This window comes from Canis lupus, chromosome 32 (genome assembly GCF_048164855.1).
Source record: "Canis lupus baileyi chromosome 32, mCanLup2.hap1, whole genome shotgun sequence".
NCBI lineage: Eukaryota > Metazoa > Chordata > Mammalia > Carnivora > Canidae > Canis > Canis lupus.
In genome coordinates this window covers 5,443,340-5,464,306 of record NC_132869.1, presented here as the reverse complement: position 1 = coordinate 5,464,306, position 20,967 = coordinate 5,443,340, and the positions used below count along the sequence as shown (strand labels likewise).

The 20,967-nt window shown below is 39.9% G+C and overlaps 1 protein-coding gene across 24 annotated transcripts in view; it reads right to left on the bottom strand.

The window, feature by feature from the left end:
* FMN1 (formin 1) overlaps window positions 1-20,967 on the bottom strand; it is a 433,864-nt gene that overhangs the window by 131,487 nt on the left and 281,410 nt on the right. For all 24 annotated transcript variants that reach the window (XR_012022366.1, XR_012022361.1, XR_012022362.1 and 21 more), the window contains 4 exons: window positions 19,260-19,389; window positions 17,653-17,799; window positions 16,496-16,555; window positions 10,176-10,296 (listed from right to left, as the gene is read on the bottom strand). Coding sequence is in view for 14 of the 24 variants with exons in the window: in XM_072808314.1 (XP_072664415.1) it covers window positions 10,176-10,296; window positions 16,496-16,555; window positions 17,653-17,799; window positions 19,260-19,389 (458 nt within the window). In the remaining 10 variants the exon portion in view is untranslated. The remainder of the gene's footprint in view (window positions 1-10,175; window positions 10,297-16,495; window positions 16,556-17,652; window positions 17,800-19,259; window positions 19,390-20,967) is intronic.

Genomic DNA, 20,967 nt, shown 5'->3' with positions numbered 1-20,967 from the left:
CCCACCAAACGTGAGCCCCTCCCAGTATAGCATGACTATGGTTTGACCACACGAGCATCCCACCTTAACACCACTATGACTTTGCAAAAACCAGCTCCCAGTCCCAGCTGATTTATAAATTCTAATTTGCCTTTCCTCAACGTCCCCCTCAAGCTCCCTCACTCTCACCCTTGTAATACTTTTCTGTTTTCCTCTGTTTTCCATGTGCTTATCACTAAATGAACTCCAAATTGTCGCTAGTTGTGTAACTCTGGTCAACACATTCCAGATACATCAGATACGTGCATTGCACGTCCCTCAAGGATCTTCTCCATGATTCTGTTGACCTAATCCGATCTGAAATGTTTGCTCTCTCTGCCTGGCTGTCATCCAAGGCTGTGTATCCTGGCTTAGCTCTTCACCTGTCTTCTCCATTGGATCTGTAATTTCCTGTCTTCCTATTTCATGATAGAGCACATTCTCTAGTAGCATCCTAAGGATGGTTGCTTGGGAGATAAATTTTTTGATGACTTACATGTTTGAAAATAATTTCCATTTGCCTTCATATTTGATTGATACTTTGGTGAATATACAATTCTGGATTGGAAATAATTTTCCTTCAGAATTCTGATCCGTTTTTAGCTTCTGGTGTTGCTATTGAAAAGTCTGAAGCCATTCTGCTTCCTGATTCTGGGTGATTTCTTTCCATATCTCACTCCTCACCCCCGCCCCTTCTAAAAGCATAGAAGCTTTTCTTTTTGTCTTGAGTATTCTGAAATTTTCTAACAATGGTATGGATCTACTTTATTCCATTGTGCTGGAATCTCTTTGGGCCTTTTATTTTTTTTTAATATTTTATTTATTTGAGAGAAAGAGTAAGCATGAGTGGAGGACAGGGGTAGAGGCCAAGGGAGAAGCAGTCTCCCCCCTCAATAGGGAGCCCCATGCAGTGCTTGATCCCAGGACCCCAAGAACATGACCTGAGCCAAAGGCAGATGCTTAACCAAATGAGCCACCCAGATGCCCCTCTTTGGGCCTTTTAAAATTAGGACCTTGTGTCCATCATTTTGGGAAATTTTCTTGAATGATTTTGTTGATTTACTTATGTATGACTATGTATGAATGTTTATATATGTATACATATTAATTTACATATGAATTTGCGGTATGTATGAATCATGTGGTTAAAAATTGGGTTGTTTCTCACTTTTCTCCACTCCTGGATTAGAATTCCACTTTCTTGTTTGGCAAATTCATTTACTACTTCTTTCTTTCTTTTTCTTTCTTCTTTCTTTTCTTTTCTTTCTTTTCTTTCTTTCTTTCTTTCTTTCTTTCTTTCTTTCTTTCTTTCTTTCTTTCTTTCCTTCCTTCCTTCCTTCCTTCCTTCCTTCCTTCCTTCCTTCCTTCCTTCTTTCTTTCTTTCTTTCTTTCTTTCTTTCTTTCTTTCTTTCTTTCTTTCTTTCTTTCCATTTATTTAGGTTACCTCTACCATCTTTTTAAATTTTAATTTAAATTGAATTAACATATAGTGTATTATTAGTTTCAGAGGTAGAGTGCAGTGATTCATCAGTTGTACATAAAACCCAGTGCGCATTACATCACCCAGTTACCCCATTCCCCTACTCGTCTTCCCTCCATCAGGCCTCAGTATGTTTCCTAGGATTAAGAGTCTCTTATGGTTTGTCTCCCTCTCTGATTTTGTCTTGTTTTTGTCTATTTCTTGAGCTTCTGAAATTTTGCCGTTATGGTTTTCTCTTTCATTCTGTGCCCTTCACTTCATGCTTTCAAAGAATTCCCTTTACTATTTTTTAATACAATTTTCAAGAGGAGGGATGCCTGGGTGGCTCAGCATTGAGCATCTGCCTTTGGCTCAGGGCATGATCCTGGAGTCCTGGGATAGAGTCCTACAGCAGGCTCCCTGTAGGGAGCCTGCTTCTCCCTCTGCTTGTCTCTCTGCCTCTCTCTCATGAATAAATAAATAAAATCTTAAAAAAATTTTTTTTTCAAGAGGAACTGAAATCCTACATGAGTGTTCAATCCAAATCAAGGTTCAACTGGCCATCTTTTCCCAGAGGCTGTCCCAAAGTTTTCCAAAGTCTTTATATTTCTCCCCTCACCAAAGTCATACTGCTTATGGACCATGCTCATTGAGTAAATAAAGAAAAGACTCATGGGCACCTGGGTGGCTCAGTCAATTGGGTGTCTGGCTCTTGATTTCAGCTCAGGTCATCATCTCAGGGTCGTGACATGGATCCCCATGTCAGGATCTGTGCTGGGTGTGGATCCTGCTTAAGATTTTTTCTCTCCCTCTCCTTCTGCTCCTCCCCAGCCCCCTCTCTCTCACCCTTCCCTCTCTAAAAAAAACCAAAAACAAAACCAAAAAAGAATATTCATTCTCATGGTGAGATCTAGTTTTCTTTTCTTTCTCTCTTAAAGAATACTTACACTCTTGGGGAGAGAAAGCTACTTGATAGAAGTCATTTATCCTGCACAGTCAGGGCTGGTCCTGAGCAGAGAAGCAACAGTCTGCTCTGCTGTGTGACTTGACAAGTCCAGGAAGTTTCCTTTAATTTCTTATCTATGCCAAAACCACATTACATGTAATTTCCACAAATGAAGAGATAACAAAGGAGTCAAAACCATGCAGGTTGCCTTAAGCAGCCATGTAGTCCTCTGTGTCATCTGGCTACCCACATCAGACCAGTGGACCCTCCTTCTGAGTCATAAAGGAATATACAACATAGGCTAGGTGATTTTGAGAGAGACCAAGACAGAGACAGCATTAGAGACACCAAAAGATATGGAGCGAGGGGGAGATCCCTGGGTGGCCCAGGGCGCGATCCTGGAGACCCTGGATCGAGTCCCACGTCGGGCTCTCTGTATGATGCCTGCTTCTCCCTCTGCCTCTCTCTCTCTCTGTGTCTCTATGAATAAATAAATAAAATCCTTAAAAAAATAATAAATAAAATAAAATACTTAAAAAAAAAAAAAAAAGATATGGAGCGAGGGGATCCCTGGGTGGCTCAGCCGTTTGGCGCCTGCCTTCGGCCCAGGGCATGATCCTGGAGATCCGGGATCGAGTCTCGCATTGGGCTTTCTGCATGGAGCCTGCATCTCCCTCTGCCTGTGTCTTTGCCTCTCTCTCTCTCTCTGTCTCTCATGAATAATTAAAATCTTAAAAAAAATTTTTAAAAATGGAGGGAGAGGTGCTAGGATTACAACAGATTTGCTCGGTAGTTATCAATAGAGACCAAAAAAGCCTAAAGTCAATCCAACAGTTACCTGTAATCCCTTTAGAAGATGAATGAGGGAAATAAGTGGGGCTTACTCTTCAGGCTTTCTCATTCTTGATCATATTGTTAGTGCCTGAGGGGTGGGCCTATGAACAGTAGAAAAATAAAGAAAGCATGGTGCAGAGGGTATGAGCTTTATAATCAGATAAACCTGCCTCTGATCTCAACTTCATCATTAGTAGCAAAGTTGCTTCAGCTTCCTTACTGTCAAAATGCAGGCAGTCCTTATTTGGAAGTAGTTTTAAGAAACAGAAATGATGTAAGCAAATCCATAGGTATTTAGTTAGTGCTCATTAAATGGCAAGCACGGTCATTAGTGACGGTGGAAATGGATATGCACTGCACCCTGGAACATACTTACCATGCCTGGGTCCATGACCATCTTTGAAGGGAGAATTTTATCCCTGGGGTTGTTTAGAATTGCCAGTACGTAACAGTATATATCCAACTGGCTAAATGACTGCCCCTGTATCAGTCTCTGCCTAGGGCCATGAGAAACCAATGTAAAAACATTCCCATTGCCTGCTTTTATATGTGGAGGTATGCGGTTCCTTCCCCAACTCCTTTTCTTTTAGCTCATTATACTGGTATTGACTGTATACCTCTAAATAACATGAGTATTAATTTTGGGGTGGGCCTTCAACAGGGATTGGAGCTAAACAAATGAATTCAATCTGTCTTCTTTATCTGGAAAACACATTGACTATCATTTGGGAAATCTACAAACAACAACAAAAACACCCTACAACAAAAAGCCCCTCTCCCTCTTGAACTTTTATTTTCATGTATGTATGAATTAATATTCTCCTGTACTTTATATCTGGAGGTAGAATGTTCAGGTCCTAGTGTTATACAATACAGATGTGCAAAATCAAGATGGCCCTGAGCTAATGTGGTCCCTCCATCAGAATAAGGCCACTGGGAATGAAGATGCTTAAGGTGGTGGCAGCTGTATTTTAAAGTTAGTTTGGAAATATTACTACTATTCAAGCTTAGAATAAAGATTTTTAACAGTTGTTGAATGCCTGGACTATGCATTTTATGCAGAGTCTCATTCAGAGAAAGTTTTAAAAAGTTAACATTTTAGGATAAATATTTATAGGATAAACATTTATAGAGTGATAACAGATATCAAAAAGTCAACAGACGCTCTTTCTTAAACTGTTATATTCCTAAATATATCTAAATGGTACAGAAGAAAGGACATGTTCAAATACATATTCTTAAATACTTAGGGAGAAGGACATCATGAAAATGATCTTAAAACACACACACACGCACACACACACATACACACACACACACTTGCATCTCAGCCAACATTCTCAAACAAGTTTGAATATCTTACACTGAGAGCTAACTGCCAATTACATTTTCCCAATTTATATATAGAATAGCAAGGCTAATAATGCATCATTTTCAAGCAAGACTTAGCATACTGCCTACATTTAAGGCAGGAGATACTAAGTAACTACTGCTAGTTAATAAGAGTGATTTAATTTTGTTCCTAAACTTTTGAGAACATGCTGACTTCTCAACACCTATCTGAAGAGCTCCTGTCTCATTTTCCTTTTTTTTCTTTTTAAAAACTTATTTGAGAGAGAGAGCGATAGAGCGAGAGAGTGAGCATGAGCAGGGTGAGGGTCAGAGGGAGAAGCAGAATCCCCGCTGAGCAGGGAGCCTGATGTGGGACTTGATCCCGGGACGTCAGGATACGTCCTGCCTGTCCAAAGGGAGACGCTCAACCGACTGAGCCCCCCAGGCACCCCTGTCTCAGTTTTCAACAACCAAAAATTAATTCAGCTTTCCTACTTTCATAACCACAATGAACTTTTCATAAGAAAATACTATCATAGGATCCTATCAAATCAATAAGGATTTAAGGTTGGTGATGCCAGAGCAATTCTGAATGACACCAATGTTCCTAATTTTGGCTTTCAGGCATCAAGACACCAGAGAGGATTTGGCCCATTCTATTTGTTCCAAGGAGAACAAATTAATTGGGGACAGTGTTGCCAGGATAACTAAGGCCATACTAAAGGGTGTAGGTCATAATTGTTCATTGCAGCTCCTCCTATTGTGGTTGTCCTAGAATGACCCCATGAACCAACAATAGTGATCTTTATATTAAAAATTTGATAGTAATATTAACATCCCTTCTTTTTTTAAAAAAGATTTTATTTATTTATTCATGAGAGACAAAGAGAGGAAGAGGCAGAGACACTGACAGAGGGAGAAGCAGGCTCCATGCAGGGAGCTGATGTGGGACTTGATCCCAGGACTCTGGGATCATAGCCTGAGCCAAAGGCAGATGTTCAACCACTGAGCCACTAGGCTTCCCTAACATGCCTTCTTAAACTGTATCTCACAGACTGCGTGCTCTGCAACACATTACTAAGTATTCAGTGAAGGAATACTGAAGAAAAACCAGTTTTAGGTTGGGAAATGCTTTAAACAGAATTAAACCATTATGTTTTGTTTTTTCACCTCAGGATTTCACAGAGTCTTTGTATCAGCTCATGTGTACTGTGAATCCCTAGGACATGATTTTAGTATAGAGCATTTCTAGGCTTGTTTGATTATGGACTCTTTCTTCAGAGAGCACCAATTCACATTTTATGCAATACTGGTGAATGCCACTACTTGAGAAATTGTACATCTTATGGCCTCAGCACCGGGGTGTGTGTGCACGTGTAGGTGTGTATGTGTCTGGTTTAAGTGGCACAATCAGGAAGGATACATCGCACAGTGCATTTCTTCTTATTGCTTCTCTAACAAATTATCACAAACTTAAGTGGCTTAAAACAGTACAAACGTATCACCTTATAGCTCTCTGTGTTAGAAGTCTAATGTGTGCCTACTGGGCTGCAATCAAGGTGTGTTGACAGGGCTGTGTTCCCTTCTGGGGGCTCTTGGGAAGGATCTGCTCCTTGCCTTTTCCAGTATTGGAGGCTTCCCACATTCCTCCACCATCTTCAAAGCCTGCAATACTGCATCTCTCTGATCATTCTACTGTACTATTTCCCGCTGGCCGCAGACAAGGAAAATTCTCAGTGTTTAAAGATTCATTTTAAAGATCCACGTGATTAGATTAGGTCCACTTGGATAGTCCAAGATAATCTCCCCAACGCAACATCGGCAAAATTCCCTTTTGCCATGTAAGGTAATATATTTCAGGGATTAGGGTCTGGACATTTTCGGGAGCCATTATTCTGCCTACCACATACGGGTTGGTAAAAATACCTTGGGAGTTCTGGCCAGCAAACAAGGCCAAAGAACAAGAAAGATAGCAACCACTCCTATCATTTTTCCCCCTAATTATTACTTATCACAGTATCAGGGAAGTTAAAATTATTGTGTCGTTTGGGGATATGGAAGAGTAAAGAAAACATGGAACATGTTCCCAAGCACCAAGAATCTGGTTCTGTTTCCACAAGGTAGAAAAGAGACCACAAGTGCTCTGGAGGTCAGATGTTCCACAAACGTATCCAGCAGGCTGCTCAGTGATATGGGCATGATTCTACAAGGTGCGCATTTTCCAGGAAAAGGTACATATCCCTAATCAGTTTTACCAAAGTTTTCTTTACTAACAGACCATGCATTTGTTACCTCCTCTGACGCAGGCTCTGTAATTGTCCCATTTGGCTGGTCAGAAAATGAATCTTCTTTATGGTTCTGTTACCTGACAAGACCTTGCTTCCACTGAACCAGTAAAACGTACATAATCTGGTTCCAGAGCCAAAATTCTTAATCCAGAGCACAGTAATGTTGTCTGTTCACTTTTGTGTGTGTATGTATCTATTCATTTTTATGTCCCATCTTTCTCATACGTCTTCCCTCTCCCATCTGAACCCAAAGTAAATTCTTTCCTGTCTCCCTCTGGTCTGAGGGCCTACACATGTCTCTGAGAGCACATGTGTGCAGATGCACACACTCAGTGACCCTCCTTTTGTCACAGGTACCTTCATGAGGCTTTCTGCCTTGAATACATGACTTTCCATTTTGATCTGTGATGAGATATGGAGATCTCTGTGTCCCAGGTAGGATGCATCACAAGCACACACCTTAGAGTCCTATGTGGCTTCAAAAGGTGGCTCGGTCATCACTTGTAACTTGGCAAGTAATGTGAGCACCACGAACTTTGGGTTCCTCGTGCTGGAAGAGATTGAGAACAATATCTGCTTCCCAGGGTCATTGGAAAGATTAAGAGATGATTATGCAAAGCATCTGATATATGATAATTGCATAATAGACTGTAGCTGATACGATTATCAACTACCTATGTAAGCGTGCTCTCCAGAGCTCTTGTTTCTGTGAAAGATGCTCAATGGCAATGTCCATTTGTAGCAGTGAAATTTGCACAACCAACAACTCTAGTGTAACTCATACCCTTTTGCTAAGGTGTGCTTCAAACCTGTTTTCTTCTGAAGGACTGTGCCTGCCTGGAGAAATGGGGCCTGAGATGTCTTGAAATTTGCTAATCACATCTGGTTTAGCTTTAGACATTTTCTGGGGTTTTGCCAGCAGCCACGACATTTTAATGGCTACAATAAACCTCAAAGCCTCATCAAATCTTTGTGTATGTGTGAAAATTATGTCCTCTTCAATTAAACATTCAATCTAGGCTCACACCAAGGCCTTATGGAAAAGGACGATGAAACGGACCGCCACGACTCTGGCCATCTTGCCAGATGGCATTTAGGAGAAAAAGAAATTCATTAGAGAACCAATGGTCTGTATTTTCTTTAAATATTTACTAGGTACCTTTCATGTGTGAAAAACACTGGCATCTCTAAAGATTAGCAGGGCATTTTTGTTTAAATATCCAATGTGTATGCAGGGGCGGGTGGGGAGTTCCACTCCTCTTTGCCTTGTGGTACCTTGTGTCTTTTGGTGAAGCTCGGTACAGAGGAGAAAAACAACCAAGGCAATGTTTGGTTTTCCATCATTTTAAAGAGGGTCCTCCAGTTTCAGAACTTCTTGTGGTTCCTTAAAATGGACTAAGGAAATGTATCAGTTGAGTAGTAAGAGGTGTGCAAAGGCACCTGGGATCTCCTTGCAGAAAATAAGATCCACCAAAGGGGGGAGCCTTTGTGGGAACACCTGCCTATTCCCTGTCCTCCCAGTTTACTCTTTGCATTTATTTATTCATGAGAGACACAGAGAGAGGCAGAGACACAGGCAGAGGGAGAAGTAGGCTCCCGGCAGGGAGCCCCGTGGGGACTTGATCTCAAGACCCTGGGATCACGACCTGAGCCACCCAGGTGTCATCCAATTCACTCTTCTCATCCCTTTATTATTAATCAATCACCAAACACTTGCAGATGTCAAAGGAGGCGGCCTAGCCAGGATGCACAGAAAAGCCAGCCCTTCTAAGGAAGGCAGAAGAGGAATGATCATGTATACATCAGGTTTCTGCTCAAAAAACTACACAAGAGAGGGCCAGGAGCCAGGAGGCTAGAGGGGCTGTGTGTTCAGGGGCAGCCATGGGGTGAACAAGCAAGGCTCTTCTCAGCTATGGCTAAGCTTGTAGCCAGACGGAGGACTGGCCTGGGCCCCAGTTCTGCCACTGGAGAGCCACAGAAGAAACCATCCCAGTATGGCTTGCCCTGTTGAACTATGACAAGAACCAAGTGCCTCATCTTAGACAAGGATAAAACTGTCAGGTTTTTAGGAGAGGGAAAAGAATGACCAGAAGTTCATATATCGCATTCCGAAATGAAGCAGCCACTTGGTCAAACACACACTTTCAACCACATCAGCGGGTGGAAAAAAAAAATCCACATGTTACTTTAAAAATAATTCACAAGGTCGATATATTCTATTCCCTTGTAATCACTCCCAGTTAAGCAAGTTTTATGCCCAAAGTAAAACTAAGCGGCCCTCCCTGCCACCAGGAGCTCTGTCCCACGTCCCTTCCATCTCCAGGCAGCTCTTCATCTGAGACTTGGGTTTCTGAGCTCTCTTGCACAATAAACATTTTTAAAATGTTTATTTTATGTCTTGATGTAAAAATATTCCTGGTTCAAGCTCTTCATTTCCTCAAGCTCGCCTTTTGGCACTCTGTGCTCCATTTCCACATTAACACGCTCCCTAAATCCTCCATGGAGCTCTTCAACTGGAGTTATACAAGCTCCAATGCAAGTATTTATATACTTGGATAAAGAGATGTCTCCACAGTGAAAACACAAGACTCTAGCAATGCCAAAGGAACATTCCTGCTCAGGAGGGACATATTTTCACCTTTTAAAAAAAGCCAAAAAGGACTCTCAGCATTACACTGTGGACAATTAAAAATGTAAATTAAACTAAAACAGAATGCTAACTACGGGTCCTGCCATTTTTATTAGATTCCTATACAGAAACTGAATAAACAGAGATGTGTGCATGCACATGTGTGATGCGTATAAGGCAGTGTAGTAAGCTAGCCTAGAAACCACATGAGCTCTAATCAGATGGACCTGATCAGAGCCCAGGAAATGTGCCTCTTGCTGGCTTGCAAACATAACTTCTCTAAACCTCATTTTTCTCATCTGCAAAATGGAGTCGGTATAGTTTCTGCTTATTAGGGTCATTGTAATAATATGAGACGATAGTAAGCATTCAATAAAAAGGTTGCTGCTTTTATCATGAAGATGACATCTATTATATGTTAGAAAATGTAGATGTAAAAGCTGTAGACATAAGAAGCACAAATTAACACTAATAAAAGAAAGGGCTATGCAAACCCAGTGCCTCCAAATAGCGCCTAAAAGATGGAAAGTTTCATGAGGGCCATGGTGCACCATAACTGAACTCTGCAGCAATTCCACCCTGTGAACCAGACATCAATGATCCTCTTCAATCATTTAAAAAAATAAAATATCTTAGCTATTATCATAATAACAGAAGAGTTCCTGTTACCTTCTAGTTGTCTCTTGAGTTTTCTCAAATCTTTTATGAGGTCTTCAAACTTGACTTGGGAAGCCAGAAAGAAATCTTGTGGTTCGGGCAGAGGGAAAACACTCTTTTCTGTTCCTGCTTCCTAAAAGACAATGGTTAACAAAAGTACATTATACTTTCCGATTGTCATTTTCAATTGAAATTCCGAAACATCTTTTATTGGATGTGCAAATAAGAATCAGAGAAACACTCCTCTGCTGTTCCTAAATTTGGACTGGTTACTCAGAAATGCTTTTGTGTCTTCTACAGTATCATTTTGATCTTATTGATACTGAGGTTGGCTCTGGCTCTGGCATGGGTCTTGTTCTATTTTGTTTCATGAGTCAAAGAGAAAATTGTCAGGTATGTCCTGATCTTGGACGCCCTACTCCCATGGAAAAAGACATGGGAGGGACACATGAAAGTACTTAAATTCAAAGTCCCTATTCGAGTTTCACATGGCAGCAATTAGATAACTTATCCGTGAGGTATGGCAATGGGTGTGAACTGGAAGGTGCTGGACAAGACAGCACCGCAATGGGAGAAACAGTCACGCTGCCTTATGCTGTTCCCTACCTTTTGCTGTAGCTTAAAGCTCAGAGGTGTGTGTGTGTGTGTGTGTGTGTGTGTGTGAGATATCAAATTCTTCACATATTTATAAAGATTTGTCAAATCTTGTTTGGCTTATCTTGGATACTTGCTGAGGGCATGGTTGGCCATAGTTTTTGACAAGCTCCCCAACTCTACCTCGTAGAGGATCTAAGCTGGGAAATAAGCTTCAGACACATGGAAAGAAAGCTGGGCCTCAAATACATCTTTTCCAGTCCCATCTGCTTTCTCCCTGAGGTTGTTTAATGTAAGCTCTGAATCTTGCATATCTCAGGCAGTCTTCAGCCCTTCCTCTCTCCACACAGGCTACTCTGCCAGCTTTCCTTCACATTCCATTTCTCTTACTGCCATTAGGACTAACTCCAAACTCTGAAACTGCTTTATAAGGCACTTTATGATCTGGCCTCTGTCTATGCCCTCAGCCGTCTTCTACCTTCCCCTATCTCAACCTCCCTCCCCTTAACATCCATAAAATGACAGCACTGGCCACATTCTCTTATGTCTGGACTTTTGTCTATAAAGCCATCCCTTTCTAACTCTTCTACACAAAGTCTTCATGCCTTCTTGTTCATATCATTCTTCAAGTCTTAAGACAGATAGCACTTCCTCCAAGATCACCTCTCACCTCCCAGCATGTGGGTGTTTCCAAGAGTCCTTAGGGTGTACCATTATCACAGCACTTATCAACATCATTTTCAACATTGCCACATTAGCTTATGTGTGTCCTCTGGTAGACTATAAACACTGTGATGGCAGTAATTGTGTTTTATTCTTGGTAGTGCATACAACATCTGGCCTCTCAAACTTTGTTTGGCACCCTTACATATAGCCTGTAAAAGGTTGTTCTGAAAAGTGTGTACCCTTTAGCAGGAGACAACTAACTTACTGTCATATTTTCTTGCGGTTTCAGGAATTCTCTGGACCTGTCCCCTTCCTTTAAGATCATTAGCTTCACTTGAGATGCTAAGAAAGGTGGTTTTCCTTGTTTTACTGAAATATCTTACATGATCAGTGTACTTTGTCCCCCTATCTCCCTAAAATTATTTTGCTCCTTTCAAAATAATGGAAGCAGTACTGTAGTCTGAGTGCCAGGATGGAAATCATCTAAGATGCTTGCCACAAAACTCCATGGCAATCTACATTGGAAACTCATGTATATTATCTCTTCCTATTTTCCAAAGCTTTATCATATTCAGTCCTGGCTTCAGGGGTTTTTGTTTTGTTTTGTTTTAAGCTAGAAAATGAGAAAGTGCTGCTGAGCAAATCAGCCTGGTAGTAGCTCTTGAAAAAGCTGCTCAATTAGAGTTCAAAAGACATGGCTGGAGATGAAATTCTGTAAACTTCACAGACTTAGACTTGGACCAAAAACCAGCATGAGTGGAAGGAGGCTTGGAGCAGGATTCACCTTTATTCAGCTAATTGCTCATCACCACTAACCACAAAAATCATCACTTATGCTCCTACGGGGAGGGGATAGCTTAATAAATCACATAATTCTATACTCTTGCTGAGTGAAATGGATTTTTGCACAGTGAAAACCGGGAGAGCCGCACACAAATGTTGACTTCTGAATTTTCCCCAAACTGGGCCATCCCATATTTGAAACTACTCTTACTGTGAGATTTTGCTCTGAAGTCAATTCTACTGCATTCAGCTCTCCTCATGAATCACACTTCACTGGCAAATTTCAGCCCTCCAACATAATGCATCTGACTTGGTTGAGACAGACACTACAAAGTAATTCTACTTATGCTAGATGAGAAAGGGTACTTCTCAAGATTCTTCAGGATAATTCCTCTGTTACATTGGTACCTGCTGTCAGAACTTCATTTATTTGCATACTGCCAGAGCTTCAACATGCCTGCCCTATTCTACCAGAAAAAAAGCTCTCACCACTTTGCACCTAGTTATCTACAGATGCTACTCATTGCCCTCTTGTAGATATTTGCAGTAGATTCAACCCAGTAAGTATTTGTCAGACCCTAAATTACAAACAACAATGAGCTCTGGACCTCAAGGAGCAATGCCAAGCTAACAGGCAATTGCTCATTGGTATCTACATGCAGGGCAGAGTAAGACGTATCACAACAGAGGTTCAACCCAAGTGTTCCCAGGCTTTAAAGGGGAAAAGATGAGGAAGTAAACAAAGGGTCCATGGAAGAAGGGCCATGTAAGATTGCACTAGTTTTTATTTGATCTTCTTTCCCATTTACAAAGATGACTCATGTTCGTTATGTCTAACTGAAAGACAGAAGAAAGTAAAAATCTCTTCCAATCCTACCACACAGAGATAATCAAACATTTATATATATGGCTGATATACCAGGTTTTTCTGTGCATTTATGCATCTTTATTCTACATTATTATCAAATTATATTCTATATTAAACGTATGTTTGTATTATAAAAGCAGATCAAGAGTATTTTCTAATGCCACTACATTTTCTCCTATATACTTCTCATGGCAGTGTATTATTCCATTTTATAACTCTAGCATAATTTTTTGACCTTAGTCTCTAGCTTTGGCCATCTACCAAAAACTTTGCTATACTTTTTTATTACAAATGATTATAAGTAAAATAGTGATACATGTCCTTATTTATTTCCTTAGGATAAAAATTTCTAGGAAGATCATATGTATTTCTAGGGCTTCTGATATAGAAAGGTTAAAGTTTTGCTAACTCATACTGCACATTTGCATGAATGAGGAAAAAGTGTCCCCTATAAGTAGGCACAGCTCCCTGGGGAGACAGCTTGACAAATACATGGCAACTTTATATGGAATTTTTTAAAGGCACCCTTTATAGAATGCAATTTGGTGAGTCAAGGGCAGTCAAGATATGGGTCCCATATACCTAGAGATATTAAACAAAAAATAACTCAGCCATTCATGATAGAATTGAGAAAGGTTTGATCCATTTAGATTGCTAGCTCTATATTCCTAGTTGGCAATTTAAATCTTCTGTTTCTTTTTGTCGTTGCTGTTTGGGTAAATTGCCTGCAGTCTCTTATGGGTTTGTTTTGTTTTGTTTTGTTTTTTAAATGAAAGGAGACCAGTTGTCCTTTCCATGTTGATTCTTAAAAGTGTGTTACCTAATATGTTGCAAATATATATGTTGCTACTGGGAGCTTTTCCCAAAAGGCCTTTTGATTTATTATTTCAAGAGAGTATTAATAAGACAAAACAAAAGATCAATAGAAAGGCTAGTGACAAGGATAGTTCCAGTTAGAGATAACATCGGATTGAAAACCTAAGTGTGAGAAAACATAGAGTGTATTTGGAAAACACTGGGTCTTGAGTTGGATCACAGAGAGTGTGTAGGGGGAAAGTAATAAAAGCATGGTTGTAAAAGACTGGAGTTAAATTAGGTAGAGTTGGGAATCCCTGGGTGGCTCAGTGGTTTAGTGCCTGCCTTCGGCCCGGGGTGTGAGCCTGGAGTCCTGGGATCGAGTCCCATGTCAGGCTCCCTGCATGGAGCCTGCTTCTCCCTCTGCCTGTGTCTCTGCCTCTCTCTCTGTGTCTCTCATGAATAAAAAAATAAAATCTTAAAAAAAAATTAGGTAGAGTTTTAAGTTGCTTGCAAATGAGGAGCCCTTTCTGTTTTTGAGTAAATAAGTGATATAATATGACCAGAACTATAAAAACTGGTCAGGCCTTGGGTGTGGGATGGACTGGAGTGGGAATGAAGGCTATGGTGGGGAGACGGGCTGGAAAACAACAGGAATACTTCAAGTGAGTTACCTTAATGCCTGGATAAGTGGGTCCTTTCTCTTTTCTTTTTGATAAGTCTGGCTAGGGGTTATCTTGTTAATTCTCTCAAAGAACCCGTTCCTAGTTTTGTTGACCTGTTCTACTGTTCTTTTGGTTTCTATTTCATTGATTTCTCCTCTAATCCTTTTTATTTCTTTTCTCCTGCTGGTTTAGGCTTTATTTGCTGTTCTTCCTCCAGCTCCTTCAGGTGTAAGGTTAGGTCGTGTATTTGAGACTTTTCTTGTTTCTTGAGAAAGGCTTATATTGCTATAAACTTCCCTCTTAGGACCAACTTTGCTGCATCCCAAAGGTTCTAAACTACTGTGTTTTCATTTTCATTTGCTTCCATGAATTTTTAAAACTCTTCTTTGATTACCTGGTTGACCCATTCATTCTTTGGTAGGATGTTCTTTAACCTCCATGCATTTGTGTTCCTTCCAAATTTTCTCTTGTGAGTTCAAGTTTTAAAGCATTGTGATCTGAGAATATGCAGGGAATGATCTCAATCTTTTGATATCAGTTGAGACCTGATTTGTAACCCAGTATGTGATCTATTTTGGAGAAAATTCCATGTGCACTTGAGAAGAATGTGTGTTCTATTGCTTTAGGATTAAATGCTCTGAAAATTATCATATTTCACTCATGTGGAATTTCAGAAACAAAACAGAGGATCAGAGGGAAGGTTGGGGAAAAATAAAATAAGATGAAAATAGAGACAGAGATAAACCATAAAAGAATCTCAACTCTAGGAAACAAACTAAGGGTTGCTGTAGGGGAGGAGTTAGGGGATGGGGTAATGGGTGATGGGCATTAAAGGAAGCATGTGATGTAATGAGCACTGGGTGTTACATGCATCTGATGAATCCCTGAACTCTACCTCTGAAACTAATAATACATGATATGTTCATTAACTGAATTTAAATAAAATAAATTATTGAAAAGAAGCCTGGATAAGTGGGGCATAGGGATGGAAAATAGGGAAGAAACATGAGAAACAATTTAGTTGAAGGACAGAGAGGAACCAAAGAGGAGGACAAGTTTCATGCCTGAATGACTAAATGATAATCTCCTCAGTAGAAACAGGAGAAGTTTAAGGGGGGTGGGAGATGATTTACTATAGATACACTGAGAAGGGTTAGATGAGGAGGGGAGGAGACAAGACAGTAGATTTTATCAGTACCTAGCTTGTCTTCTGGGTGGAATTATAGGTCTTTTGAAAACAAGGCCCTGGAATCTACTTTTTTTCCCTTGGTGCCTCAGAAAAACTATGCTCATGTGGCAAGCTAAGCAGGACAACGTTTTCCTGAGACTTTCCCCCTTCATATTGATTGCTGCATTTCCCAACACCACACAACAGTGCCTCTTTCTTCTCAAAGTTAGGACTCCTTGTTCTCAATTTAATGAGAAGGAATAAAACATAGAAAACTGTGCTCAGGTGGATTCCCACTGAAAAATTTTTTTCTAATTGCAAATGTAATCTAAGCAGAGAGGATGGATTTCAAATTCCACTTCTTTAACTTGTTCACAGATGAACATTACTGATAAGGTATTGGGTATTACTGCCTTTTCATTTCCTAAATTTTGGTCTGCAGCCCAGAACTAGTTTCAGACACAACCAATTACTGAACGGATATAGATTTCACGGAGACACTCACGATGTGGTGGCACCCAGATAATCAGGGGTCTCTCTAAAACTGTGTTATATTAGCAGGTTAAGAGTCAGTGGTTTGAGAGGTACTGAATAATGCTTCTCTTTACAAGAGTCAACTAAACTTTCTTGGCTTCAGTGTTCCCATCTGTAAACCAAGGAGCCTGGATAGTTCTCAAATTCTGTGTTGGACTTGAAATTCATCCATCCATCCATCATCCAACTTCTGAATGCCAACAACGTGTAAGAGTTGGAACCCCATTAGTGTAGTTTTCCATATAATGGCATTTCTTACCTGATCATAGTAACGCAGGTAATATTTCACGACATAGTCCACCAGATTAATCCCATTATCCTAGGGTTAAAAGAGAAACTTAAATGAAAATCATTCACATGAGACTACCATGTTATGTAGTTGAGTACTGAAATCTCAGTTTGAGACCCTAATACTTTTAATTCGTGATACCTGGTCCTACTTCTGTTTGTGATTGGCAAGATTTCCCCTCTCTTCTTTTTCTCATCAATTTTTTTTAATGGCATCTATACAAAGAAATGACACTTGCTATTCTTTGTTGGGGGGGAAAACCCAAACAGATAATCCATAAGACCTCTGAGGTGATTGCTAAAATAAACAAATACACAGAATGGCTCATTATTTTCTGGCATAAAGCCAAGACAGGAGGGAGTAGGGGAGTGCCAAAGGGAACCAGGGACTAGAACAGAAAACCATCCCTCCCTTCCCACCTTTCAAAAAAAAAATGTGTGTTCTTAATGGCTTGAAAAACAATCAGGACAGCTTAAAAGGAACGCCATGCCACTTTATGACCCTAGGAGGCCGGGGGCAAGCAGGCCCTCCCACAAGGCAGCCTTTGTGTCTTGTTCACATGGGTCTAATTCTAATTTGCCTGTGTGTTGGCCCTCCCTTCACTCCCCCTGCTCCCCATGGGACGCCTAGATATGGGCTGGTTGTTTCTAAAGAGGGAGCTCTGCAGGGGTGTGGAGCCAAATGATAATCAGCCTCTGAGAGTTTGACAGTAGACCCCAGCCCGATTGTTGTGGGCAAAAGAATAATTCAAATGCTCAGCTCAACTGGTGATTCAACATTGCTCCCTACTCAGGAATGAGTAAATTACAAGTAGCTGACACTAAATTCCAACAGAATCAAGCCTTGTGCTCTGATGGATACTGTGCGCTGTTTTCTTCTCTCATTACAGTTCAACATCCAATTGTTTTCTTTTAGGTCAAACCAATATTGGAGGTTTTGTCATCTCAGTAAGATTAAACATGAAAAACCTATCTTTATTCAAACATCAAAAGGAAGCAAAGAAAAAAATGTATTGTTAGCAGGAGAAAGGAGATGAAGGGAGCAACCAAGATTTTTTTTTTTTTTAATTAACGATATAGAAGGAATATAATGGCAAGTTATGGAATCTAATTATGAAAAATAAATACCCGACTTTTGACGTCCTTGAGTTTGGGCAGAATTTCTAAGCTATATCCATCTGCTTGTCCCCGAGTCCTATTTCCTCCATTCATATAATTTCCAAAAGCCAGAATGAGAGCTAAAATATCCTTCACACTCTTCATGTGCAGCAAACCCTGTGACAGCAAACACCAATTATTACAGAGCTGAACTTCAAAGGCACCTATGTTCATTCAACAACAGAAATTTACTGAGTACTCATCAGGCTGTTTGGTGGCATGGTGCTAGCTGGATTGGCAGCTGGTGAAATGGAAAATACACTTTATTAAGACATAAGAGTCTGAAAAAAAACATATTAATCAGTCATCGTTTTCTATCCTTTTGATGAATTATGAACTGTGCATGTGTCTACGTTGCAGATTAGATATTTACATTTTTGCTTCAGCCAGTTTTATTTTTTAAATACTTAAAAATATTTGTGAATTGCAAAAAGAGAGTTGTTATAGTCAGACTTTTACAGTTGGTGATTTCTAAGCAGAGAGGATTGGTTTAATATCATTTGAGGGTTTGTTTTTGGACAATGTTTCTATATAAACAGTACAGTTATATGTAGGATAGGTTTAATAGCAACTCTATTCTTCTTTATCCCTGGGTATAATCCTCAGAGGTGAACCACAATAATAGTATTTTAAGCATATGTTTATTACTTGCGATATGTCCATTAACTTGAACAATTTCAATCTGTGTAGGGTTTTCTTCACTTCCTTGTCCCATTTATTCCTCTTCTTTTTCTTCTCAAAGTGCAATTTTTAAAAAATTGATACTCCCCCACTCCCCGCTTCTTTACAGTTTTAGTTGACTTTATATTCTTTTATTTTAGGGTAAAGAATGAAAGGCAAATGCAGCTCTAGGCCAACCTCTCTTCCTGCCCTTTAGGGTGTTATTAGAGGGTGTATATTATACCTGGGAAGTATTTATACTTTCTTTATTGAAATCTTTTATACTTTGGAAGGAAAAGAATCACGTCTTCAGGTAAAAACTAAATATTGTAGTATGTGTGGAGAGGATTATCATGTTCTTAAGGACATGGGTTATCGTGAGAAAAAACAAATATTAAAATTTACAAGGAATTACCAGTGTGGTAAAGCCCACAAAAACGTATTTGTTTGCCACTCATTATCATAATAATTTATTTCGCTTACCAAGTCTCTAGAATCTTTTTATTTCACTATGGAGACACATTTCAGATGATCAGGTGAATGGGTCTAACACAAAATCTCTGGCAATCCAGTTAGATGAGTAGCAAGCAAACTACGCTATTTAGGTTAGTTTTACATGGCCAGTATGTACCTGAGAAGGTATCTGGAATACCTAAGAAGATGGCTATAGAAGAGTCATTTTTTATTCCTTCTCCCCATCAGTCTGCATCTGACTTTCCTCCTCTCTTCCTCATTCATTCACCTGCATGCACACACATACTCACACTGGAGATAATCATCATAACTCTACTTAAAAAAAAAACACATAATCTTAAATCCAAAAGTTTTCTACAAAAGAATTCCAGTTGATTCTTCCACTCCCTATTTCCTCCTTTACTAGAGTAAAACTAGCCTCTTAAATCAGACAGCAAACATACCTTGGAAGCTCCTGTGACGATCTCTACCTTTCGGTGCAAGGAGGTGATACTCTCAGAAAAGACAGATCTGAAGATTATGCACTGAGCCCGTTCAGCAAAATTCGGGATCTGGGCTAACTCGTGTAAAAATCTGCAAAAATTAATAATGAATCACCTCGCTTCACATGCAATCACAAAGAGAGAGAGAGAAAAAAAAAAGACAGCTGAAAAAGATTCACCATGAGAGCATTCCTTACTTGATGATGTCAATTTAGCAATTCTAAAATATCTCTGACAGGCACACCTGAGGTACTCCAAGGGTCTGTGTTCTATTGTTGACAATAAAGACATTTTTTAAAAAAAATGGGTTTCTATGATGGTATATAAATGTACGGTGTATAAGGTGCTTGAGGAACAGAAAGTTAATGCAATTATACTGAACCACCATGAATCATCTCCTGCTGTGCAAACAGAAGATCAAACCCAAATAAAAAGCATTACCTTGAGCACATGAAAATAAATACATAATGAACTCCCTTTATAACGCAGCACTCTTTAAGGGTCTATTTCACACAGGCAAAGTCAAATGAAGGCTGGAGGCAGATGTCTAGAGAAATGACAAAATGTCTCTTCCTAAAGTGAGATTACTTCTATTCCTTTTCCCTGAATTAGACAATAGTCTACAGAGACCCTATTCTACAGATATTTGCTTGCTTTTCCTCATCAGCTTACCTATGAAGACAGAGTTCATAGCTCAGTGAGTGGAACAAAGCAGGCACTCATTAAGTGGACATCAATCTTAAAAATTATGGTGAGACATTTTAAAAGCTGAAGGTGAGTACTAATCTACACACAGAAGCTCACTGTCTGAGCAGCTGGGCACTGGTGCCCTTTGCAAAAATAAGTTGGAAGAGCTACGCACTCTTCAGGCCAACTACCAGAAGAGGAGGCATAAACTAAAATGGGCGGAGAGAGTTGGTCATGAATTCAGAGGAGAGAATCCACTAACACCTATTAAATTCATTTTGGGGCTGAAATGATGATTAACTGATATTTCTGAAAGTCTTGGTCAATGCCTAACATCATTACTTTGACATTTTGCGATCTCACACCAAGAATGCTTTTCCATAGGAGCAAAGCTGATTCCTTCTTTTTTCCATACCCAAGGCAGTTTCCTTAACTTATACTTGGTACCTCTTTTACTTTGCTTTTTTTTTTTTTTAATTTTTATTTATTTATGATAGTCACAGAGAGAGAGAGAGAGAGAGAGAGAGAGAGGCAGAGACACAGGCAGAGGGAGAAGCAGGCTCCATGCACCGGGAGCCCGACATGGGATTCGATCCCGGGTCTCCAGGATCGCGCCCTGGGCCAAAGGCAGGCGCCAAACCGCTGCGCCACCCAGGGATCCCTACTTTGCTTTTTTTAAGGGAGACTTGTATTTTAATAAGATTCTAATTATTAGCTTTTTAAAAAATGTATCCTACATTCAGGATCCAAGTCATAATCTTTTTTTTTTTCTTTCTTTTTCTTCTTCTTTTTTTAAGTAAGCTCTATGAGATCAAGAGTTGCCTGCCTTGACTCTGAGCCAGCCAGGTGCCCCTTTATTCAGTTTTCTTTTAATGATACTGAGATGAAGCAAGGAATGCCCATATAAATAAACATACCTTTGTTTTAAAGTTCTGTATTTCTCATTATTATGAAAGCCATGTGATGAGATGTAAAAGCAGAA